Source organism: Elgaria multicarinata, chromosome 16 (assembly GCF_023053635.1).
Source record: "Elgaria multicarinata webbii isolate HBS135686 ecotype San Diego chromosome 16, rElgMul1.1.pri, whole genome shotgun sequence".
NCBI classification, from domain to species: Eukaryota; Metazoa; Chordata; class Lepidosauria; order Squamata; family Anguidae; genus Elgaria; species Elgaria multicarinata.
The window spans coordinates 7,975,487-8,001,517 of record NC_086186.1 but is presented as its reverse complement, the minus strand read 5'-3'; the positions used below and the strand labels follow the sequence as shown (position 1 = coordinate 8,001,517).

Below are 26,031 nucleotides of genomic sequence, written 5' to 3'. Positions count from 1 at the left end.
ATACACTTACAGCGTGTCATGCATTTTTACTCAAAAGCAAGTCCCAGCCCCAGAGCTCAATAGAAATTTCAGCCTAGTGCTTCCTCCTGAGCGCAGCCAGATCTGAGGCATGCCTAACTACCTCACGCCCAGCCAGGTGAATGTCAGAAGCATCCTGCCCAGACAAAACTCTGTCCTCTTAGCCTAGTATTGCCTGCTCTGTCTGGCAGGGGGTTCTCTAGGTTCTGGGGCAGGGGGTGGGGGACGTCTTTCCCATCACCTCATTGCATGTCATGAAGTGGACAGCATCCAGGAAAGTTTAATAATAAATGTAGTGGTTTTTAAGGGGCAACAAGAACTCTTTGTTATTTTCAGCACCACCTGCTTCTCCCAGAATCCTTTAAATCTTCCCCACCCTGGGATCCTGCAGACATGCAGGATTCACAACAACTCCTATTACTCTAGGCCAGCATGACCATGTATATCACCCTTAGAGTTTCGGTGATAGGGCAACTTTTAAATTTATTAAAAGAACAATAATTACACTAGACATAGCAGGGAAAGATTTGAGTGGGGCCCTTCTGCAAGCAGAGCAGGTGCCAGGCCCTGCATGTAATCCCTCCTTCTGCATATTTAACCAAAGCATCTACAGCATCATTATAAGAACACTAGAAGAGATGTACCGGCTCAGATCAAGGCTCATCTAGTTCACACAGTGGCCAACCATGAGGAGACCCTCAAGCAGAACACGAGTACAACAGCATCCTCGGTAACTGGTGATACTGGAGGTAACATGGAGCCCTCAGGACCAATAGCCATCAATCGTCTTTGAATTTGTCCAGTCCCCTTTTAAAGCCATCCAAATTGGTGGCCATTGCTCCTTCCTGTGCAAGGGAATTCCTTATCCAGTGTTAGTCCGTCCATGGAGCTCAGCACTGCATGGGTGGAAAGCAGCAGCAAGCAAGTCAACAAACCTGCAAAAAGTCCTTCTCACCGAGGCCCTCTCCTAAATACGGGGCGAGTGAGCGAGGGCCAGCGCGAAAAAGCCCCTGCCGCGCAAGCCCCCCCCCCCCCCGAGTGCGCCTAACCAGCCCCGCCCGGACCTCCCGCGCACGCGCGCCGCCGGGTCCCGTCCCCCCTCCCCCGCGGGGCGTGGCCGGGCTAGGGCGTGGCCTCCGCCTGTCATGGCGCCCGAGGCCCGCTTGGCCCGGCGGCCGCCGTCGCCACGGCGCTGACTGTAACGTAGCCGCCTCAGCAGGGCGGGAGGACGAGGGGCTTCTCCGCCGCGGGCATGGAGGGCCTGGCGGAGCTCCCGCCGCGGCTCTCTTTTCCCTCAGCCGCACTCGAGGGTGTTGCTGCCGTCGCCGCCGCTGAAGCGGATCGCATCTCTCCTCAGGAAGAGGCGGGAATCGCCTCAGAGGCAGCGGCGGCTGAGGGGGAGAAGGATGGTGGTGTTGTGGGAGACTCTCCGACGCTCTCCTCAGAGGCGGCGGTTGCTTCCCGCCTGAGGAAGGAGCCGCCGCTGCCGCCGTCGGCAACCGAGAGCCCGGGTCGGGCTGCGGAGGTGCCCGAGGCGGCGGCGGCGGCGACTCCTCCCGCGGATCCCGTCTCTGAGAGCAGCCGCAGCAGCAGCAGCAGCATCGAGGGGGGCGGCGGCGCGGCGAGCCCGGCGGGCGGCGAGGAGTCCGGGAGCCTGGCGGACTCGCTGGGCTCCTTCTCCAACCTGCAGTCGTCGTGCGGCGGCCCCAGCAGCTCCGACCTGCACAGCAGCGACGACTCGGAGGAGGCGCCCGCGAGAGCCCCCGTGGCCGACGCGGAGGACGGAGCCAGCCCGGGCGAGGCGTCGTCGTCGTCGGTGCCGCCGCTGCCTCCGGGCGCCAAGGAGCGCTTCCCGGGCCAGTCGGTCTACCACATCAAGTGGGTGCGCTGGAAGGAGGAGAACACGCCCGTCATCACCCAGAACGAGAACGGGCCCTGCCCGCTCCTCGCCATCATGAACGTGCTGCTCCTGGCCTGGAAGGTGCGTGGCTCCAGCCCGGCAGCAGGGAAGGGGGCCCTCGCGGTCCCGGAGCTCCAGCCAGGCGGGCTGGGTGGGTGGGCGGACGCGGGGCAAGAAGCCCCTCCCGGAGGGCAGCGCCCTCCGCCGAGGGCTTCCGCGGGCAGCGATTCTGCGCTTTCCTCTCTCAAGGATGTGGGGTTTGTTTTTTCTGGCAAAGGGAACACGGGAGGGTCGTGTGTGAAAGGTGTGACCCCAGTACGATCCCGTGAATGAGGCTGGGCCGTGGCGCAGTATTCCGCTTGGACCCACAAGCCTGGCTCTGTATAAGGAGACATATGGCCTCAGGGCATCTTGGGCTCAAAGGACAGCCTCAGGTCGTATCAGGCTGCTACTCCTCTGGGCATGGGCAGAACGTCTCCTCTCCAGAGCCATTTCTAGGATGTAGAACAGGGATGGGGAACCTGTGGTCCTCCAGATGTCGGACTGCAAGTCCTATCAGCTGGGTGGACTAGGGTGGATGGGAGTTGCATTTCAACAACATCTGGAGGGCCATGCATCCCCCCACCCTGATGTAGAAGGTCTTGGATTCAATCCCAGTTAAAATATGATAGCTACCGTGTACTGAATTAAGTCACCTGGCCTGGTATCGTCTCCTCTGACTGGCAGCCCTGCTTTCCAGGGTCTCTGGGAGCTTGCAGACTGAGGGCTCCTTGTGCTCACAACCAAAGGGCACTGTGTAGCTCTTCTGGCTTTTCTACCTTAATGGGGTGTTTTTTTCTGTTAAGGAAAAAGATGGAAGAAGTGGAGGGAAAACTCAGGAGGGCTATAAACTGAAGATGTTGACTGGAATAGAGTTGTGAAGGCCTAGAAAAAAATACAGGAAAAAAATGGAGGAGGGGGACCCGTCCCCGTCCCCGAGAACTGTTTTTGTTTTATTCCCAAAGAATTGGAAAAATTGAACAGCTTCAGATTATGAAATACTTTTTTATAATTTCAAAGTATTTATATATTGTTACCCAGCCTTTACTCCCCTACAAAATGATTTCTAAAACTATAACAACACTTTTATAGGAAGACTAGAGATGTAAAATGACTGGAAATAATGAAGCCACAGGGGGAAAGATTTCTTTTAATCCTCTTTGTAAGATTCCCAGCATAATTATTTCTTTCATTCCTTTTTAAAATGATTGATCTAAAGTATATTTTACTGATAGACATTTATGCTCAGTTTCTCAACATGTGAGTAGAGTCACCATTGTCTACCCTGTTGGGATACAGGAAACTTCTAGCATGCAAAGCAAGTGTTGAGTAATCAAGCTGTGATTAAAAGCAGAAGAACATAACTGTATGTTTGCCTTATTAACATATGAAGCTGCTTTGAGCCATCTAGCCAGGTACTGTTGTCCGGATACCTGAGAATTTGTAAGGTGAAGATGGCAGGGATTGAATCAGGAACCTTGTGCATGCAGAAGGGGTACTCTGCCACTGACTGTGGCCCATCACAGAGATGAAGGTCGTGAAAGCTGTTGCCTGTCACTCAGAGGGGACACTGCTGGGTCAGCTGGACCAATGGGCTGGCTTGGTGTAAGGCAAGCAATGTGTGTGCTCCCATGTTTACGGAGGTGAGATGTATGTTTGCACTATTCCTGTCCTCTTCTCTCCCCACATCCCCTATTCTATGGGAAGCCTCAGTGGTGGATTCCATGCTTTGATTACAGAAGGTTGTAGGTTCAGCTCCCATGTCATTAAAAGGGTCTCTCCTCTATTGGCATGATGCTTTGCACAGCCAATGCCAGACAGAGTAGATAGTACTCTGGCTAGATGTCTGACTTGGTATAGAAGGCAACAAAACTTGTGTTATTTTACCTGATCTCTATGTGGCTGTCTTGGGAGTGGGAGGGATGCTGCTTTTTGGACAGAGCTGTGAAATGGCATTTGGCCTTGCTTAAACGTGTTTAAAGGGAGCTGCGGGTTGGGAGCAAATGACTGGCTTTTCCTTTTTTTCCTGCTCTTTTTCTCCAGTATGATCAACTGATATTAGACTAATTTGTAAATTGCTACTAATTTGGATGGCTTTAAAGGGAGGCTAGACAAATTCACGAAAGATAAGGCTATCGATGGCTAAATATCAGAGGTAGTACTCATAATATTAGTTGCTGAGGAATATGAGCAGGAAGGTGCTATTGCCCCCATGTCTTGCTTGTGGGCTTCCCAAGAAGCATCTGGCCACTGTGGGAACAGAATATTGGACTAGATGTTTGGTTTGATCCAGCACAGCTCTTACGTTTGGGTTAAGGAGTGGGGGTGTAAAAGGTCTTTAGCTTAATGTGACTGTTTGGAGGAAATCAATGCATTCCGAGGAATTATGATTGTTTTTTTCTTTAAGGGGAAGCAGTGCATTTGATTTTACAAAAGGGATGCATTGTGGCTGATGGTCTTTGAGTCTGTTACAGTGGCCATAGAATTCTAGGGAAAGGCCTTACTTGTGTGTTGTTGCAAGCCTTGCATGTAGCATTCCTTTGGCTCTCCCCTCTCATAGTAAGTAAAACATGTGAACTGTTGAAACATTGGCTTTCTGCTGTAATATTGTCTTATGGAACAGCACAACTGTTACCTGCTGACTTCACACATTACAATGTTGTAGGTGTATTCCTAAAATGCATTACATAAGCAAACAGTGAGTGTGACAACCATATGTCATAGAGGTACATATGTCAGGAATCCAGAGTTGTTTGCAGTTCCCTGTCAAGGTGGCAAACCCAGACTTGGCCTGCCTAATGCATGAAATTGCCTTTTTATAGATCACATCTATTTGCAAGGTACTGGAAACTTAAGCAGGATTGTGTCTTGAACAGCACTGTTCAGAGGGAAGCAGGGACTGTTGCCAAACAACTTTGCTACAAAAGGGTAAGAGGTGTGATGTGTCCAATCCTGGAAGTCCAGTTACTTGCAAAGCAAATTTCATGGGAATTATGGTTGCCTCCACATAAAGGAACATGTGCTTCTGACATTCTTTTATGTCAGACAACACTATTAACAGCTTTTTCAGTTTGAAAGTTTCCATGGAAGAGAGCATTGCTTTGGCAACTTCTGCATCTTTTTCAACCTTTGCGCTGCCTTAAACATGCAATTTCTCCATGTTTCCCAGCTATGTTCTTCAATGCTGTCAAGCATAGCTTTGGACTACTATAGTTCAGTGAAAATTATCTTATTTAGGGTCTTAAGGAGACTTACAGTGAAATCCTGGGCATGTCTACTCAAAAGTAAGTCCCATTGGTAAATGTGCATAGAATTGCAGTCTATTATTAAGACCCAAGGATCTCTTTCCACAAAGAGACCAACTGAAGCACATTTTATGCTATGTTTTTTTAATAGCACTTCTGCAGTGACTTGGCTACAATGTCCTCTCCAGCCTGGTAGGCTTCCTTATGATCTTGCTGTGTATCAGGTCTGGACACTGATTTTATATAAATTGCTGAGAGTTGTGCTTGGCTGCTGCTTGCCAGTTAAACAAAACGACTCCGGTAGCATCTTCTGCATGAGGGGAGACCTTGGTATGATTCTTGGCAAACAAACATATTCTACAAAATGCAGTGCTAATAGTGCTGACCCTTTGCAATATGCTTATGTAGTGTGCTTTAAAGGAGTTGCCTCCTGAGAACTGAAGCAGAAATATCTAAAAACTCTGAAATATTTCCAAGCTGGGAGATTTTGAAGTAGCAGAGAAACACGAGTCTCTCATTTGGAGAGTAACATGCAGCGACTTTGTGCTTGCTGGAGATTTTTAACATGGTTGCCAAGAACTGGTATCCCTGATGTTTAGGCAAGTTGTTTTCTCCCTGTACTAGAAATATCTGTGGCTCTTCTCCCATGCATCTACAGTACAAATTCAGAGGTGTAACTCTTGCAAGCTTTTCCTGTCATTAAAATACAATAAAATAAAATGTCAAAGCATAAATTCTATTCTCTTCCAGGTGAAACTGCCACCAATGATGGAAATCATAACTGCTGAGCAATTGATGGAATACTTAGGTTAGTAAGACAATCCTGCATGTGCGATTTGTATTGAGATTAATTCTTCATCTCATCGTGGTTTGCTGTGTGGGTCTGTCTAAGTAGAATAAGGATTGTTCAAATTAGAAGCTGCTAAGAGCATAGCCTGCTTAGTAATCAGTGAATATTTAATACAATTTTGAACAGAGCCGCCCACTTCATGAGTTAACTCAAAAATATCATGGGAATAAACTGGAGGAGTCTGGCCAAGCTCAAGAGAGAGAGTGTCCTCAGAGGAAGATGAAGACTATGGACTCTTTCTTGACGTGTTATTGGACAGCCGGGACCTGGAAATCTCCCCCCACCTACTGATAGGCTTTGCGTTATGTTAGTTCTTAGGATATCTGCAGCTGTGTCTTCCATTCTTGTAATTTGTCTGTTTAAAATGGAAAAGCAAGGCACCTCCAGTATTCTGTTATAATTGGCATCACTTTTAAAGAAAGTCAGAGTTTTCTTTCGTTATAATGGAACTAATTAGTCTGGAAGCAGCACCCGCAGCTTGATTCTAGTCTCCATAGTCAGCAGTCCTGAAATGCTCTGTTTCTGATCAGTAGCAGGAGTTCAGCTGCTCACCTTTCATTATAAATGCTATGAATCACTGTGGCTTTAAATAGGCTTAGAGCACAATCCTATGCATGTGTAGACAGAAAAAAAGCCCTATAACTCCCAGTATTCTCCAGCTAGCTGGGGAATGCTGGGAGTTGTAGGATTCCCCCCCTTTTCTTAACAGGCGTAGGATTGCACCCTTAGTATATTGCTCTAGAGAACTATAGGCATATCCCCTTGTATTTCCAGGAAATAAATAAACAGTTAAAAGATGGATATTCTACTAATACCCAGTATTGCTGGATACACTTTCAAATTAGATTTTTTTGGGTTTTTTGTTTGTTTGTTTGTTTGTTTGTAGGAGACTATATCCTTGATTCCAAACCAAAAGAAATCACTGAAATCCAGCGCTTAAACTATGAGCAGGTAATAACAGGCTTGTCTTAAGAGTAAGTGACATTTTCTAGTAGTGAATTAAAACGTTCAATTTGTCATTCATATTGTAAAGTTGCTAATTTAAGATTTCAGTTTACTCATATTCAGGGTGAAGCTAAATCAGTGGGAGACAAGATTCTTCCTGCACTTAAAAAAAAATCTGTGTTTTAATTGTATAGCGCCTTAATGTTAGGCTTCTAGATATTTATCATGTTTCTGAGATGAAGTTGTTATTAAGTGAATTAACCTACAATCGCTTTGCATTACTCTTGCCCTAATATTGGATCATCCACTGCTTGATCTGCAGTGATGTTCATCCTGACAAGATAAGGGCCTTCAATTCATGTGTGATTAGCTAATGGCAGGCTGGATTAATTCATCTCTTTGTGGAATAAGCTTGTTTCCGTTAATTTCGTACTACTTTGGTAATAAAAAAAGTGGAGAGTAAATTATAAATAAAATATTTGCAGTGAATTTCAACAACAAATTCTGACTTAAAGTTATTTGTTGACTCCTGGACATTCTTGAGATTCACTTCTGAATGTTAGAAACTATGGTTATAAAGATTAGTTTAGACACGTACAATGTACTCTGGAAAAAATATAGTGTATCAGTTAATAAGATTGTAATCTGATTATTAGCCAATGGCAGATGGTAGTTCTTGTCCTAATGGTAAATGTCAGAATTGTTATGCTTCCCACTCGAGTCCTGCAGTGGTAAGAACTCAACAGTTGGAGCTTCTGATACTTACTGTAATAAGCTACTTTTTAAATACAAATTTAGGGATTGGTGCTCTATGTTATCTGATGCAAACAGTGTAGTTTTTTCTCCTGTTGGCAGAATATGAGTGATGCCATGGCAATCTTGCATAAGCTTCAGACGGGACTTGACGTGAATGTGAAGTTCACTGGTGTACGAGTCTTTGAATATACCCCTGAATGCATTGTATTCGATCTTCTCGATATTCCGTTATACCATGGATGGCTAGTAGACCCTCAGGTAAGCAAACATGGTTGGGAAATGTCTTAAACTTTCTGTGGTTGTTTTTGGGATTTGTAGCCTGCCCAAAAGGCAGTCGACAATACATCTTGTTCCTCTTGCTGTTTAACATCTGCATGGAACCATTGTGTGAGGTCGTTTGGAGGTTTAGAGTGCGGTGTTGTTAATATGCTGTTGACATGCAGCTCTATTTGTTTTTTTCATCTCATATGCAGTAGTGGAAGTGCTTAATCAGTGCCTGGCCACAGTAACGGATTGTATGAGGGCCAATACGCGGAGACTTAGTCCAGAAAAGCTAGAGGTATTGTTGGTGGGTGGTCTGTCTATTCAGGGTGGTGGTGTTTCAGCCATTTCTTGATGGGGTTGCACTTCCCCTAAAGGATCAAGTTTGTAGTATGAGAGTGCTTGTGACTCAAGTGACGAATATGGATCTACAGGTCCTAATGGCATTTAACAATGCTTCGTTTTAGGTTTTAACGGACTCCAGAACTGTTGTTTTTAAAAATGGATACCGTTGGTTTTATACTGTTGTTTTTATGTTTTTGATGGTTTAAAATTTTGTATACTTTTTAATGCTCACTGTTTTTAACTATTGTAAACCGCCCAGAGAGCTTTGGCTATGGGGTGGTATATAAATGTAATAAATAAATATCAGCTTAGGTTGGTACGCCAACTATTGAACCTACCTGGATTATGCTAGCCTGGGGTGAGTGATGGTAACCTCCTATTGAGATTAGTCTAATCGTTGTACATGGGGCTACTTTGAAGACAGGATGGATTATGTGAGTTAACTTCCAGTGTTCAAAATGGATAATTGTGTGTATTCTTTAGAAACAACCACTTTAGCATGACTAAACATAAAGTATCTAGCTATAAAAAGCAGTAATAAAAGCCATAAGATAAAATTAGCAAGATTAGAAATAGGTGTTGAAATAATAATGATATAAAATACCATAAAATGACAGGACAACAGGACTGCCTTTTCCTGGTACCTAAAAGATTGCAAGAATGGTGCTGAGTGAATCTATGGGGAGTTCCAGAGTTTGGGTGCCACTACAGACAAGGCCTTCTCTCTGACACCCAGCCAGTCAGTCACCTAACTTAGAAAGGGGGCTGCACAATGACAATCTTGGTTGAGAGGCAGCTTCCTATGTCTTTAGTCACCCGTGTCCATTGGGAAAGGCTGTGCTATAGACTTCTCTGTGTGTCCTCAATACAGTACTTGTTGAGTTAGAGTTGTGTGCTTTTCAAAAACTTTCTTGCAATATGCACAAAAGATCATTCAAACTTGGTTGCTCCGCTTCTTCCGCCCCTTCACAGATTGCTGACATTGTGAAAGCAGTCGGTAACTGCAGCTACAATCAGCTGGTGGAGAAAATAATTTGTTGTAAGCAGTCAGACAACAGTGAGCTAATCGATGAAGGTGAGTAAATTCCTTAAAAATATCAGAAAAGCCCTGGTGGGTCACATCAAGGGTCTATCTAAATCATCCCAAAGAGAGGAACTAGGGAAGTCCAGCAGGGGGGCTCAAAGACCACAGCCCCCAACTCCTCTTGTTCCCCAGCAGGGAGACTTTGTTGGCATAGTGCCTCCTTGTAGCGTTCCATCTAGCTCCCGTAGCTAGTAGTCATGGGGTAGACCTCTCTGCCATAAGAATGCGAGAGCCCTGCTGGGCCAGATGAAAAGTCCAGCATCCTGTGTCCCACAGCAGCCAGCCAGAGACCTCACAGAGGCCCACAAGCATTGCATGAAGGCAATAACTCTCTCCTACTGTGGCTCCACAGCTTTCACAAGGACACTGGTGCTGGTGCTGGACACTGTCATGAGAAGTATGGAACGTTTTACTGATAACCACTAGACAGACGTTATCAGTCTGCTGTACGTGATAGCTGGACTTTTTTTTAGTGTGCAGAGATACTCTAGTCACATGACCGGATGGGGCAGTGGAGAGTATTACTCTGCTTCCCGATCAACCTGTTCCTTTCTCATTTGAGCCTTGCAGGCAAGATCCCAGTAATTCATTCCATTTGTGTTACTGTATAGTGGTCCTTGATTGTACTGGTTTCCACTTGGTTTAGATTGTCTTCCCTTCTATTTTAGCTAATGGTTTACCCCACAGTTTAGGCTCCCTTGTGTTCAGATAAATGCCCTGCTTCACTCCTCAACCCAAGACAGTAGGCTTATGTAATACTATAACTGGGTGCTAAGTCTTTTCTGGTGAGGTCTAGCTAGGCATTAGTTGTGCTGAGAATGTGTATGCTAGCGTGCCCATGAACATGATTTGTCTTCACAGGTTCTGTAGCAGAGCAGTTTCTAAACAACACAGCCACTCAGTTGACTTACCATGGATTATGTGAGTTAACTTCCACTGTTCAAGAAGGAGAATTATGTGTATTCTTTAGAAACAACCACTTTAGCACCATGACTAAACATAAGGTATCTAGTTATGAACGTTGTCTTATTTTATCTGAGAATGTTGACTGACTCAAATCTCATGAGCTGGTAGCCTGCTCCTAGTCAATGTCCCAGCTGCCCCTGAAATATCAAGTGGCTGCGTTGAGTTTGCCCTATGGGTAGCATCTGTCTGAATAGGGCTTTGAGAGCTAGAGTGTAAGGGGCCAACTATACATTCCCAATCTTTTCCTTCCACTTTTTTGGGGATGCTCTCAGGTTTTAATGTATTCTCAAAGGAAAAGAATATTTAACCCTCTCATGAGTGTATGCTCAAGTAGTTCTTTTTTCCTCATGCTTTCCTCCAGTATTACAGTTGGGACTCTTGCTGATCAGCTTTCTCTTGTGTGAATCTTATGTCTCAAAATGTACAGCCAATTAATTATTCGATTGGTTGTAGGATCTGCGTACTGTCAGCCCTTCCACTAGTGCCATGTCTCTTTGAATTTCTGCTGGATGAGTTCAGATATGGGGGATTATAATATTGCATGAGATCTAATTGAAGTTGACCCATGTAAAGCCTACATAGTCATAGATAGCTTTACAGCTCTATACTATGAGAGATTGTGTAGTTGCTTGCTGTGTACTGCTGACAATGGACAGTAGTGTAACTGCAGCAGGAAGTTACACCTGAAACCATTAAAGACGGTCGTGCATGCGCTGGTAACTTCGAGGCTCGACTTCTGCAATGCGCTCTACATGGGGCTACCTCTGTGCCTAGTCTGGAAACTTCAATTAGTCCAAAATATCGCAGCCAGGCTGGTCACTGGTACACCTAGGGGTGACCACATGACACCAGTTTTAAAATCTCTTCACTGGCTGCCGATTAGTTTCCGGGCGAAGTACAAAGTGTTAGTTATTACCTTTAAAGCCCTACATGGTTTGGGTCCAGGCTACCTGGAGGATCGCCTTCTCCCGTACAATCTGCCCCACACACTCAGGTCCTCTGGGAAGAATCTACTTCAGCTAGCAAAAGCCAGATTAATAACTGTTACCCAGAGGACCTTCTCTTCTGCTGCTCCCAGACTGTGAAATGGCCTGCCAGAGGAGATTTGTCAACTTGACAGTCTTTTAGAATTTAAAAAAGCAATAAAGACTGATCTATTCCGGTAGGCCTATCCAGTGAAATTTTAGAATATTTTCAGGATGTTTTAATCATGTATGGTATGTTTTAATTTGTATTTTATATCATGTTTTTATACTGTTTGTTTTACACTTTGAATTGTTTTAGTTTTTGTGAACCGCCCAGGGAACTTTGGCTATTGGGCGGTATAAAAATGCAATAAATAAATAAATAAATAATAGGTCTCATAACAAGCATAGCGTCTAAAACTAAAATGCCGGGTACTGCTGCTAACTTCATAGCAAGCGGTGGAAAGAGCATCAGCAGGAATTTGGATTCTCTCCCCCTACTCTCTATCAATTCCCAATAGTGTGTGTTAATTTTTTTACTTTTATTTAGGGTCAGCTTTACCTTCTGGTGACAGACCAGGGATTCCTTACAGAAGATAAAGTCGTTTGGGAAAGCCTACACAATGTGGATGGGGATGGAAACTTCTGTGACTCTGAGTTCCACCTAAGACCTCCATCTGATCCAGAAACAGTATACAGAGGACAACAAGATCAGATAGACCAGGTAGATTTGGGAATCCTATTCAGTTACTTTGCCTCTTCAGTACTTAGGATGGCTGTGATTTCCCTCGATCCCACACAATTGTGCCAACTTCCTTCCCATTTCTCCGAAAGTGAAACACACTAGGCGGAATACAACATTTCCCTAACTATAACATGTTGTTAGTTGCACCCTAGTTGTAGGGCAGCCTTCCCAGAAAGGTGGCCTGGCACCATCTCTGGTCTTCTCAGCTCCAGGTAAAGACCTTTCTGTTCACTCAGGTATTTTAAATAACTCATGAAATCTGGGCCTCTCAATTTTAAAACCTGTGTTTTCATTGTGGGGTGTGGTGAGTGTTGTTTAGTTGTCTGATTTGAGGCTTTTGATTACATGGTACTAGGTTTTGAATTTGTATTGTGTTTGTTTTTTAAAGGCCACCCAGATAACTTTGTTACGAGATGGAATATAAATGTCGTAACTTTAGGTTGCTTGGTGTAGGGATAACTGGAAAATTGGCCTTCTTCCTTGAGATCTTTTTTACCCTACCCTGTGCCTTTTTTACCCTACCCTGTGCCTGTTGGCATTCTCTTCCCCTCCTTATTGTTTTACTATGATTTTATTAGATTGTAAGCCTATGCGGCAGGGCCTTGCTATTTACTGTTTTACTTTGTACAGCACCATGTACATTGATGGTGCTATATAAATAAATAATAATAATAATAATAAGATCTTCAGGGCAGACAGAAGGCATGCTATCTGTTCATGGTGTTCACTTGAGAGCATGGGTTAGGGATGGATGAAAGGCCAACTGGAGTCTTCTTTCCAAGCTTACGTAATAAATACTGCTATTGTGATCTAGCAATTACAACCTGCAACCAGGGGCAGGGCCATGTGGTGCTTGACTTTCTCTGTTCAGTTTACTTGAGTTTGAGTCAAAGGAGGCTTCCCATGTCAGGATTCAGGTGGCTGCTGAAAGTCTAGGCACCTATTGCTTCTCAGGGGAAAGGCTGAAAATGTGGGAAGTGGTGGAATCCTACTGGTTGGATCTTGCTGAATAGGGGAGCATTCACTGGTGGATTTACGTTTTAGGACTACCTGATGGCATTGTCCTTGCAACAAGAACAGCAAAGCCAAGACATCAATTGGGAGCAGCTGCCAGAAGGAATAAGTGACCTTGAGCTTGCCAAGAAACTTCAGGAAGAAGAGGACAGGCGGGCTTCTCAGTACTATCAGGAGCAAGAGCAAGCTGCCGCCACCACCGCCACTGCTGCTCAGGTCCAGGTAAGCAGGCCTGGCAGCCCTTGGATTCTGCCAGAAATGTCCCTCGTACCCCAGTTTTGTGTGTGTTTTCTCAGAAGTGAGTTCAGTGGGAATTGCTCCTATTGGAAAGGGGTGTAGCTCAGGGGTAGAGCTCCTGCTTTTTATGCACAAGGTCCCAGGTACAAGCCCTGACAGCATCTGGAGGTAGGGCTGGGAAACAGACGCCTGGAGCTGCTGGTCAGTATAGAAAGTACTGATAGTCTTACTTGGTAATAGTTGCCCTGATACCCTACCCAGTGCTGAGCTTTCTGGCTACCTTAGTGAGCTATCATTGCAAGTTCAACCACATAGCCAGTATCTTGAGCTGAACTTACAAATGTTGCTAAGCACAAAGAAAGTTCAAGCAAGCGATCTCGTTTGTTCTTCTATTCCCCTTGATAGCAAGTGCAGGGAGCTGCCTCTCCGTCAACTGGAAGACAATCAGGGGGCAGTGAACGGAAACGAAAAGAACCTCGGGAGAAGGAGAAGGAAAAGGAGCGTGAGAAAGAGAAGAACAGCTGCGCGCTGCTATAGCGAGAGGGGGACTCTTCCTGGACCCAAGCACATATCCTTGAAACACAACCAAGGAATCCTAAGGACTCCAAGCTCCACATGCCACCTGTGCCTGATAGCCCCACAGAGGATGGCGCCCCCAAGACCAGTGGAGTCGTGCACACGCTACCTTTCTGAGGGATTTGGATATAGCTATATGTGTTCCTGAAGCATTGTGAGAAAGTGGTATCTTTTGGAGGGGAGCCCACCTTGCTGCAGGTTGTGCGCTGTAGGAATCGAAATAACTCAGACTATTTGTTAGCAAGCTACTTGTCTCAGAGATGAAAGAGCTAATTGGCTGTCCTCTTGGGCTTCTGCCCAAGGCCTGTGCATCAGTTGCCAAAAGAGAACCATTTATGGTGTGGAAGCAACCTATCTGGACATCTCTCACTCCAGTGCTCCCCAGTTCTCTTGGCTTGTGGTCTGTTGTCCCCTGAGCGGTCTTCAACCTGGGTTGGTGCAAAATACTGATTAACATTACTCGACATTGGGCATCACGAAAGGACAAAACCATGTTGAAGAGAAGCCAGAGAAACTGAGACTCCTACTCTCACCGTATCAGGGTTAGGAGCACCACTCTACCTGGCCTTTTCGGTTTTAATGGCATGTCATGCAGAGGAATGAGACCAGAGCTGTTCTGTTATTTATTTGACCTCTCTACACAAAAGTAGGTGACTGGAAGGGAAAGCTGATGTGTTAGTCTGTGGAATTAAAATTTCTGGATACTTGCCTCCCCCGAAGTACCTTGGACGAGTAATATGAAATGTGTTTGCTTGTATGCCTTATCAAGTGTACTGTAGGTAGATAATCTGTACCATCTCCATGCAGATTTAAAGCATACTTCCGCAGAGTGTAAAAATGGTTCCACTACACTCTGGGACTGTGATTCGAACTGCATTTGTGAGTGAATCCCTTGGACTTTGGTGGGACTTAGCTCACTTGCATAGTTAAGATTTGGAGGGAGAGGGTTATGATTAATTGGTTGGGGGAGGGGAACACATGGCTGTAAACACTTATAATAAAACTTTGTGGAACCAGATTTTATAATGGACGCACTACAAATGAACATGTTACATCTCATAATATTTATAGGCTTCTGATAAGTATTGAATTTTACTGTTGTAGGGATGGGGTAGAACTCACAAGTCGTCCTCACCAGAGGAGCAATGGCCTTCATTCTTTTGATAACTTTATATATCAATTTGTAGATGCTTCTGACAAAATTTGCTGTATTTCATAAAGCCTGGTCATGTGCATTTATAGACAAACCTCAACCCCTACGAAACAGTCGGTGTGTGACAATCCTGCTCCTGGGGAAAGTGGTGATCTACCACTTGAGGGTTGAACATCTTTTTGTTGAAGCGAACTGCTCCTTTGGGAGTGTAGTCTAGTTAAATGAAGCAACCAATTTCAAATATCTCCTGTCTTTCAACTCCTTGATACCTTAAGTCTGAGGGGCAAAAAATAGGGGGAAACCAGACCCCAAAGCTAATTCTTGGCAAAGTCATTTCCATGACGGGTGTATGTGCGTGTGTAGGTGTAGCTGCTCCCTTTAAGTTAAGACCAAAATATTTGCCTTCACCCATTAGCCTGAACTGTAAACATTTCTGCTCAATTTACAAACGGGAAACAAATTTGATTTTATTCAGAACTGAGTTTACTTTGTATCATGTTAACTATATCTTACACTTCTACAAAGTATCTTATTTCACATATGCACATTACCCTTACCTATGTTAGACCATAGTGCCATCTTATTATTGTTAACCTTAACACATAAGCTATCCAGGCTTTTTTTGTGTGCAAAAATCACCAAGGTGTTTGTTTACATTAACTGTGAGTTTGTACTGTTTCCTGTCTGTTACATGCTAAATTTAGAGAGCTACATAAGACACAGTGAAAGAAACACCTGTTCATTGTTTCCTCTAAGTCACACTAGCTCAGAGATCGGCAAAGGAAGCAAGGCTTTAGCTCTAGTTCCCTTTGCTTGCTTGTGTCATTTTAAGGCTAAAGCCCATTTCTAGGGCTTTAGCAAGACACTAATATGTGCCTGGTGATCTAGTGTCAGAATGTTCCAGCAGAGATAGAGAACTTTATGTAAGGAGCAGTTTCTCAGGTACAGGAGTGACTTTCTCTGTCTTAAAGTTACTATAAAAGATGGCTAGCTCTGAGCTCAGGCGTTCTTTTAGGTTGACAATCAGGTACTTGGCTACAGTGAGTTGGACCTCTTGTCCTACCAGCATGACCTTCCCATTTAATATTTGGCAGCCCTCTCTAAGAAGACACTTGTGGGGCGGTAGCCGTTTAGAAGCCTTGGGGAGAGAAGAATCCTTGTATCCTTTAACCAAATAGCCTAGTAATCCTTAGCTCAGCTCCGTTTGCTTGTATTTATGAGTACCTGGAGGGCATAGTAACAGAGGATGTACAATGGCACTGGAGCTCACAGTTGTCTACCTCTTGCCAGGGTTTAGGACATTGTGGGCTTTCTGATTATTTCTGCAGAAATTGAACTCTTTTCAGCTCCAGTTCCTAGCCATTTCCTTTGACACTTTTTAATATAACAAGCCATGGTTTCCCACTTAGAAACCATCACCTCTGTAAGATTTAAGTAGAGGGAGAAAGAGATAAGAGAAACCAAGGCAAAAGTCTTTGTTTACTAAAGCCCTTATCAAAGTTCAATAGTGTAGAACAGAAAAGAAAAATAACAGCAGAGGGTCTCTTTTGTTGTGGCAATGTAGTAATGGTTGTATACAATGCTGAGATTCATCAGTCACATTACCACTTGAGCACTGCCAAATACTTTTATAGTTTTATAAAAAAAAAAGGCACTTATGTGAAAGATGTTGCTTTTTTTAAAAAAATAATCATGCTAGTTGTCCTACATTGCATCTTTTAGCACTTAGAACTTGGTGGTCTCTTGCTGCCTTCCCATAACAGCTTTTTTTTTGCCTTGAGTCTTATCTGCTGCATGTTATGTGTGAGTGAATGTTTTGCAACGATTTGGGTGAGGCCAATCACATGGGTCCCTCCTATACTACTAGAAGGGAGGGGTGCCAGTCAGTTGAGAAATACCCACATGATCAGCCCTGCCCATGATTGCAGTATTCAAGCACACATATCACAGCTGCACTGGAAAGAACCACTGAGCAGCAGCTTCACCTGGCTTGGTCAGTGTGTGACAGGAGCACCTGCCTCATTCCAGTCTCTAGTGCTGGCCAGGAAGACACTTAGGGGCAAACTTCAGGCAGTACAGCAGCATCTACTGGCTTCTGTTCTTCACCTGCTTTACAGATTCCAAATCATGGATCAGCCACAAGCTAGCTTTTAGTAAATCAGATCTTCTGCATGGATTTACACTGTGATCAGCAACTTGCTCTGTTTTCTGTTGGATCCTGTCAATATACTTCGATGTCCTGAGCTGAGAACTGTTACCATTCTTCTCATAAACAGTCTTACTTAAGTGACTTCCTCATGTAATAAAATCGATTTAATTTCTAGTGATGACTTGAGTATTTTAGTGAAGAAATAGAGGTGGACAGTCCAGTTTTCTGTTGCTATTATTCTACTGTGGTGTCTTGTTAGAGAAGCATTTCACTATTTCAGCCAACACACTCACCAGATCAATTTTAGAGAGAAACTACACAGAGTAGAATGCAAACAGTTGTGGATCAATGCTAATTCTATGAATTCCAAGGTAGTTTCAAGAAGTGAGTGGGAACATAAGTGAAGGAAACAATCATAGTCCCCTTACATGCAATTTGTCACAAGTACAGCTTGAAAGCACAAGCAAGATCTATCCTATTATGGCTCTAGTCCAGCTCTATTTTTAGATGGCTGTTCCTATGTAACAGCCAGTACCTGTGAGGGGTATACACCTCTCACCTGCATCAAAATGTACATCTGATTTATTGGGGGGGGGGGCAGTCAAGTGTAACAAAGCAAGATGCATCTGTTGTATACAAACTTTTCATTGCAGGGAGATATTACTTGCTGGGCTTAAGGTTATTAATTCAGCCCCTTAATGCTACACACACTTCTAAAAAATGAAAGCAGGGATTTGAAGGGTGTTGAATTTACACCTGACTTTCCTGGAGTATACTCCATTAGCACCGGATTTTCTTCCAAAATAGGATAAGTTGCCGGTGCAGAAAACAGCAACCACCATGATTGGGGGAGTGGGATGAGCAACTGGAGTACATTCCATATGAAAAGAACTGAGACAGGCCGTGGAAGAGTTCTACAACTTCCATGGTGTGGGAAGTTGTGGGTGTCTCCTTGGGCTGCTAGAAGTCCGGTCATCTAATGAAATTGATGGGCAGGTGATAAGATGGAAGAAAGACCATCACACAGCACATCATTAACTTAAAAGACAGTATTTGCAGCCCCAAGATGGGGTAATAGCTGCTAGCCTAAATTACTTGAACAGCAGATTTGGACTAGCGTTCTCAATAGCTGCACAGAACCTCCATGTTCACAGGCGGCGTACCAGTTGCTAGGAAGCAACGATAGGAGAGGAGTATTGCATTCTGGCTGAGCTTGTGGGCTTGCTGGAGGCCTTTGGCTGGGGAAACAATGCTGGGTCAGATGGACTTTTGGTCTGTTGCATCAGGATTCTTACGTTCCACAGGAGCTTAATTTTATAAAGTGTAAGGATATCAAAAAAACCTCTTACAGTATTGCTTACCTTAGGTTTGATAGGCTCTTTATTGTACAATAGACACCTCAAGTCCATAGCAATGGATTTCTGTATAGAGCAAAGGGCTACAATCAAACAATGTGGGGGCATCAGTCAGGAGTTCTTGGTGTTACCTTGACAACCATGGGGCTCTCAAAACATTGGCCCAACACATTCTGCAGGTCACACTCTGGACTAAAGTCTGCCACCCCACCATGTTCAGATCATTTCCTGGTGAACTTAGGCAGTGGCTGTGGTGAGCACAGAGTGCTTTTAAACCAGTTTGGGCTAGTTTGCCAGCAACAACTGTTCCCGATAGTCTGGCTATAGTGGCCCATGCCCTGGCAACCTCCCAGTTAGATTGTTGTTGTAATGATTGTATGTGAGGGTGCTCTTGAAGACTACTCAGAAGACTCTAGTACAGAACAAAGCAGCCAGAACTTAAACTGGCACAGCCAAATAGGATTTTATCACACAAATTCTTAATACATTTTCTGCCTATTCACTTCCGGGCCCACTGAAGGTGCTAGTGCTTACCTTTAAAGCCCTAACTAACTTGGGACCCAAATACTTGAAGGAACCATTTTCTTCCCATACCAACCTGCCTGTATATTAATATCCTGAGGATTTTTGCTGGCTTCCTTTGTAAGGGAAGTTTTGTTAGGAACTAGGCAGAGGGCCTTTTCTGTCGTGGTGCCCTGTCTCTGAAATGCCCTCATTGAAATTTGACGCGCACGCTGATACAGCTATCATTTGGTGCTAGGGTAGAACTTAATCGCCCAGGCATTGTAAAGTGCAATGTTGGTTTGCGTTTAGACTGCTGTGCTTTTTAGGCGTCTGATCTGTTTTATTGTAATATTGTTTTATGTTTTTATTGTATTTTATTGTGGCATATTTTGGTATTTTAATGTTTTTTTGTTTTTGTTTACCACCCTTGAAACTTAGGATGAAGGGCAGGTTAAAATACTTTTAACAATTAAACAAATACTGCAAAACAATGTGCTCATTTGGAATAATTTACAAAGTACTCAATGTTCTGCATTCTAAACTCTTGGGTGAACATAGGTGTAAAACCACAACAAGGCAATGATGTTGCAGCCAGACTGAGAAAATGAGGCCTTGAGCCAAATTTCTCGTTTGCATCAAGATCCTTGGTGGATCTCCTCTTCCATCTAGGAGGAAGACAGGGAGTGTGTGTGTGTGTGTGTGTGTGTGTGTGAGTGAGAGAGAGAGAGAGAGAGAGAGAGATCAACACTGCTCTTCTCCCCTCTTAAAAGAAGGCTGTTCAGGCTGAGGTCCCTTTTTTTGCTTCAGCACCCTAAGACGGCAGCTCCTCTGGCATTTGGGAGTTCAAGACCAACACATCTTGGGGCAGGTTGTGTTACAGCAGTTTCGTTAAGCACGTACATGTTTATTGTGCTCCTAGAGCAGGGGAACAGAAAAAGCATGAGACTATTCCCTCTAGCAAGAGTGTCGATGGACAGGAACATCCCTATTCAGCTCCGCACGCACACATATCAGACAGGTACGAGGGGCTATACAGATTATGAAGGTTTATTTCAAAAGGATACATTGGCCAGGATACAGATCCACTCAGTGTAACAACTTCTGAAAAAATAGGTTACATAATACCCAGAAATGAAACAACCAACCTTATTCTCTACACATTGTAAAGCAAGGGGGTGGGTTGATGTACAATTTAGTTAGCAGTGTGGTTTTGTGAGAAGTACCTAATTTTAAATTCTGACATTACAGAGCTAATGCTGGTAAATGAAACTACTGGGTGCAAAACAAGTCCTCTCTTTGTACAGCGTTCACATGTTTGGTTCCAATTTGTTTCAGAGCTCCTAGAGTTACAGGGGGGAAAAGCTCATCCAAAAGGTACAATGAACTATCCAAAACCCAACAGCCTAACATATTTAAAATGCCTCCAAAAGAGAGGAAAACGTAATTACGTTAAAATTAAAATTTAAAAAAGGACACGTTTTCTCAGCCAAGGCTTCCTGTTCACAAGAGATTTCCAATAAGTTATCTTGAAACCAAGGAGCGAGCAGGTGCAGAGCCTCAGAATCTTCGTGGCGGTCCACTCTTATATTGCTTAAATCCCGAACCACTTCCCCTCTGCATGGAATTGCCCGTAATCTGTACAACTCTGTTAATGGGTGAAGAACTACTGGAACAAAGTTTAAAGAGAAACAATTGTAAGTTTTTGAAGAATGAAGGGACTCACGTTCCAGAGGGCAGAACAAGATAAAGTTCTAACAACTTGATTATACTAACGGTTTATAGACTCTAGCACAGAGGCTGTAGAACTAAGGGGGAGCAGGCACAGAAGACTGCTGAGCCAAGTACACCAGGGGTCCCCATCATTATGGAGGACGTGGCAAATCACATAAAATCCTGTGGAGGCCTGGCTAGGCAAAAAGGCGTGGGGGAGGGGGGAGAAATAGCAAGGCTAAAGGCTAGGAGGGGAGGGGAAATAGCAAGGCGAAAAGGGTAGAAGGGAGAGAAAGAGTGAAGCTAGAAGCAGGAAGAAGCATGTGGAGGAAGAAATAGCTAGGCTGGATTCTGGGAATGAAGAAAAACAGCAAGATAAAAGGGTGAGTGGGAGAGAAAGAGCAAGGCTAGGGATGGGAGTGGAGAGACAGAAAGCAAGGGAAAGGTCTTTGGGGTCAGAAGAAGACTGGATGGGGCCAGGAAGCGACTCTTTCCTTCTTTGTGTGTCCACAGATCAGCAGCAGGTTCCAGAACAGAAAGAAGAACCTGCCGCTCAAGGTTTTTTTAAAAATCTAAAGTAGGTTTTTGAAAGGGGCAGGGAGTGGAGAGCTTTGTGTGTGCTGCTGGGAGGTCCCTTTGGCCACTGCATTGGGAAATTCCTGCAGCACACGATACCCCGCACAGGCATGCCGTGAGGACGGCAGAAAACTAAGGAGCAACAGCTACCCTTTTCGAGACTGGGATCTTACTGCGGGAAGAGCCATTGAGAAAAGCCCATATTGTATGAATTCATATTGTATGAATAGGCTGTATCAGAATTTAATACATTTCTGGACAGTAGCAAGAATAATCATGTCCACGCGGGAGGGAAATATTTATTTATTTAGAATTCTTAAAGTCCACCCTTCCTCGAAAAGGAGCAGCATGGCTTACAATATTAATAAAACAAGTACCAATCATAAAATCATAATTCCACACTAAAACAATTAAAGTACAACAATAATCATTTCACCTAAAAATACCAAAAACACCAAGTCAGGAGCCAAATGCTTGTTTAAATAAGTAGGTATTTTACTTAACTTTAAAGAGTCACAGTGGAGACTAATTGCACTGTGAGAGGTTTTAAAAGTTGTCCAAGCTTTTGGGTGTTTGGGGGCCTGCTAGGATGCTCCCCCCAGGAGATGTCACACACACACACACACCAAATGCAGGGAGAAGATGGAAGCCTTTGCCAAATTGTCCTTATGGGTCAGGCTTCATCTGCACAGGCCCTCCAGTATTTGTCCTCAAATGCTTACAAGCTAACAAAACACGTAGTTAAAGAGTTGCTCGTTTGCAAGGACACAATCAAGATAGTTATATCAGGTCCTGTAACTCCCTGCAAATTCTGACTTGTTCTGCTAAGCTTCAACTGCATCACAGAAACTCTGGCAGTCCAGGACAAGTTGGGCGGGCCATGGGTTTGGATATTACACCCTTTGTTTCAGTTCTCTAGGCAAAGCTATGTTGAGATTTCAGCAAGTGAGCAGTAGAGGTGATGGGGGAAGAAGCATCAAGGGTACCTCGAGTGGGGAGACATCATGCCGCCTCCTGTTCGGCCATCTCCCATCCTCCTCGTGTCGTGGTAGCTGCTCCCCTGGGAACTGGGCCCGTGCCATTCTTTCCTTGGTCCGGCGTTGCGGCCATGCCGCTCAACCACATGGCGGTCTTCATTATAATGCTAGAAAGAAGGGAGGGGAGGTTACTCTGCCACCCTTTCACAGGAAGCACGCTCATGCACATGGGAAGGGGTTGAGCTCTTTAGGAACATTCTCACAAGGAGACTGACTCTGCAGAGGAAGAAGCCTGACTGAAGCAGAGACTGTCTGGCACTAAATAAATGCGGGTTCTACATGAAGAGGTCTACTGCAAATTCAGGTTTCAGAGTAGATGATGGAAACCATCAACATGTGCGCAGGTGCACTCGTTTTGCACTGAGGTGGTTTGCAGAGCTTCTGCACGTGTGGTGCACCTTCAATTCTGCGCGAAGAAACCACTCTGACTGACTAGGATTTTGCTCAGGCTAAAAGCGGTGAAATGTTCACTGACATGGTCCCAGGGGCCAGCAGCAGCTGGGCAAATGCAGTAGCACAGCTGACGGTGGGGGCTAGCTGCTATGAACACCGAAGGGCACTCGCGGCCCAGGAGCCTCCAGCCATGCCTGATGGTGCCGCTCCTTGCCTTTGAAGCCCCACGTGGCCTGGGCCCACAGGGACTCCTCCCAATCGCGGGAGCTGCCCCAGGAGTCGCTTCTCTGAGTGTGAACAGCTATCAGAGGCTGGACTTGTGGCAGCAAGAAGCAGGGCTCTCTCAATGAGAACCCCACCCTCTGGAGGAGACTGGCCAGGCTCCTTGGGCCCTCACTTCCAGCTGCATGGTGGAAATAATGGCTAGTTTGACATGCCTCCCATTAACCATGTTCTGCTACTGGTCGATCTTAACACTTGGTGCTTTTAGTATCTTAATTGTTTCAATGTGTTTTATACTATTCTATATTGCTATCAATGGCTACTAGTCCTGATGGCTATGTGCTACCTCCAGTATCCGAGGCAGTAAGCCTGTGTGCACCAGTTGCTGGGGAACATGTGTGGGAGGGTGCTGGTTGGCCAGTGTTTGAGCAGAGTGCTGGACTAGATGGACCCTCGGTCTGATCCAGCAGGGCTCTTCTTATGTTCCTATGCTGTTACACTATGACTTTGAGAGATGGACTTTTGGCCAGAAGGCAGGGTATACATTAAGTAGCAGGAGTCCCCCAATCAACCAAAAAAGTGCCCTGCACAAGAGACCTCAAGGAAATCGCAACAAAAAGAGCGATCACCCAGGCCCACCGCATCAGAAAGTGTAGTAACCTAGGACCCCTTCTGCCAAGGGAATGCTGGTCTACTCACCTGTCCCCCACTTCCACGCTCCATCACCCCACGTTCCGTCTCTCTGCTTCCATAACCAGATGTGCTGCTACGACTACCGGAGGGGGCACCTCTGACTGTATGGCCAGAGACCTCTCTGCCTGACCTTTCCGGCCTCTCTCTGGGAAAACAAGAAGAATCAACGCAAGTGCTGTAAGTAATCATCCACACTTTGTATTTTGGGGCTCGGCTTTGCGCACAGTGCTCAACACTGGGGTTTTAAGGTGTGGGGCTTCTTTTGCTTTAAAATCTATCACAAGTAGGACAGTCCTCTCCTAGGGTTTGCATCCTGCCAGCTAATCCCACGTGCTTCTCTATTAGCTGACTGGTTTTCTTTAAGGCCCTGGCCAACCCAGTCTGACTCTTGCGTGTTCAGACCCTATTTTGAGGACTCCCTCAAGGTGAGCTGGTGAAGGGCCCTAATACATCACTCTATCTTCATTAGATTAAGAGAACCTCTCCTGCTTGCACAGGAGATTTGTACACCTGCGCAAGAACAACTTCACACGAGATGCTTCTCTCTAAGATGAAGGGGCCCTTTTGTCCATCTCTTCAGAAGTATGTAAAACAAGAACATAAGACACAGCCATTTAACTTTTAATCGACTTCATTTAGGCATTCATAAGCTGTGTTGTCACCAAAGCCGACTGCGTGCACTATACAGGTTAGGAAGCCTAACAAATCCACTAGAGCATATCAAGTATCAAAATGTAATGAACTTGAAGTCTACTTATACAATAATCACGTACCCAACATCTTGGAAGAAAAAAGCCTTTGCACGTTGGCTCTTCTACAATGTGCTGATACGTAAGGAAGGTACAGCCTGTGAATGGGCCAACGTATCACAGCCAAGTGCAAGATCCTAACTCGGATCCAGCCAGGAGGCAACAGAGCCCCCTCAGCTCTGCCTTGAGGAATCTGGGGCAGCCACATACATCCCCAGCCCACAGTTTGGGCAGGAAAGAACTTGCACCTTCCAGTAATTGCTTGGGAAGCCTCACTGTCACCCTGGCCAAGGAGTCCGTGGGCCCTGAAGAGTCACCTGGCATCGCGCTTGTCGGGGTTGACGCCTCCTTCGCCCTTCCAAGAACTCTGCCGGGATGGATTGGGTCCAGTTTCTCGCGGGTGCCGGCCGTGGGGGATCTCGGGTCTGTCTTGGATGATCACAGTCCTCCTTTCGTCACGGTCTCCTCTCACTTCCCGCCTGTCACTGTCTCGGAGCTCATTCCGGGGCTGAGGGGGCTCGTTTCTTCTAGATTCAAAGTTTTTGGGGTACCTCTCAAACCCAGGCTCCTCTCTTCTTGCGGTTGGCCGAGCCTTTTTCCCATCACTCTGGTTGACAAAGCGTTCACGCCTGTTTAGAAAGGCAGGAATTTCAGCATAAGGATCACTCTTTGAACTGCTCCTCAGTCTGGCATACCAGCTACACTGCATTTCCCAGGTTCTTTCCTGCTTAAATATCATCAGCTTCCTTTACCAAGGACACCACGCTACAAGGCAGACTGCACTGTGGGGACATTAGGAATGCAGCCATAGTTAGCTGAGCAATGGAGTGGACAGACTTCAGGCTTCAGGGATGCACCTTGTGTGTGTTTGTGGCAGGGTGGATTTGATGTAAATCACGATTTGATTTAAATCACTACTCAGAAAGACTCGACTTAATCATGTGACTCCCCCCCCCCACAAAGTCCTCTCTTCCTCGCTATATTTTACACAACTCAGAGTTACCAAAGACTCATTCTTGCTGGTATAATCTTAATATTTACAACCAGATGAAGGTTTCATTTTTAGAATAGCAACTTTGCAGATTAGTTTTACAGTTATTTATAAAAAAATACTGATTTGGTTATACTATTAGAAACACATCATAGATAGATAATTATGAAATTGTTGCAAGGTGAACTATCTCCAGTTTAATAGGTTAATAATTCATATTTGGACAACTTTTGTGCTGTACTTTATTGGAAGGAGAAAAATAATCTTACAGAAACCTCTGGAAGAGCATGACATTGTGAATGGATTAATGGAATACATTTACCAAAAATTAAAAGAGCCTCATGCTACATAATTAAAAACTAATCCTTATTTCATGATGCACCTTTGGACTATAATGTATATGAAATAGATAACTATCTTTAGATTTTTCCTCAAAAAGCATTTTATTAAAAAAAAATCCGATTTAAATAAAAAATCCGGTTTTTTAAAATTATTTTTATATCATTGATTTTTATCCACCTTGGTTTGTTGGGGTTTTAGCAGAAACCCCGAG

General features: G+C 44.8%; 2 protein-coding genes across 4 annotated transcripts in view; one reads left to right on the top strand and one right to left on the bottom strand.

Annotated features, from left to right (window-relative positions):
• The first annotated feature begins 1,390 nt into the window (after positions 1-1,390).
• MINDY2 (MINDY lysine 48 deubiquitinase 2) lies at positions 1,391-17,422 on the top strand. The gene is made up of 9 exons (XM_063142427.1): positions 1,391-1,999; positions 5,953-6,010; positions 6,939-7,003; positions 7,853-8,011; positions 9,332-9,434; positions 10,305-10,447; positions 11,925-12,098; positions 13,164-13,355; positions 13,776-17,422. Exons 1-9 carry the CDS (start codon positions 1,973-1,975, stop codon positions 13,905-13,907), a joined length of 1,053 nt encoding a protein of 350 aa, XP_062998497.1. The 5' UTR covers positions 1,391-1,972; the 3' UTR covers positions 13,908-17,422.
• A 2,714-nt stretch (positions 17,423-20,136) lies between these two features.
• The window catches only part of SLTM (SAFB like transcription modulator), a 33,187-nt gene continuing 27,292 nt past the window's right edge, over positions 20,137-26,031 (bottom strand). For 2 of the 3 annotated variants that reach the window (XM_063142426.1, XM_063142424.1), the window contains exons 18-21: positions 24,805-25,116; positions 23,745-23,883; positions 22,380-22,537; positions 20,137-20,773 (exon numbers count right to left, since the gene is read on the bottom strand). In XM_063142426.1, the coding sequence (XP_062998496.1) occupies positions 20,665-20,773; positions 22,380-22,537; positions 23,745-23,883; positions 24,805-25,116 (718 nt within the window). In that variant the 3' untranslated portion in view covers positions 20,137-20,664. The remainder of the gene's footprint in view (positions 20,774-22,379; positions 22,538-23,744; positions 23,884-24,804; positions 25,117-26,031) is intronic. The other variant, XM_063142425.1, reaches the window with a different exon arrangement.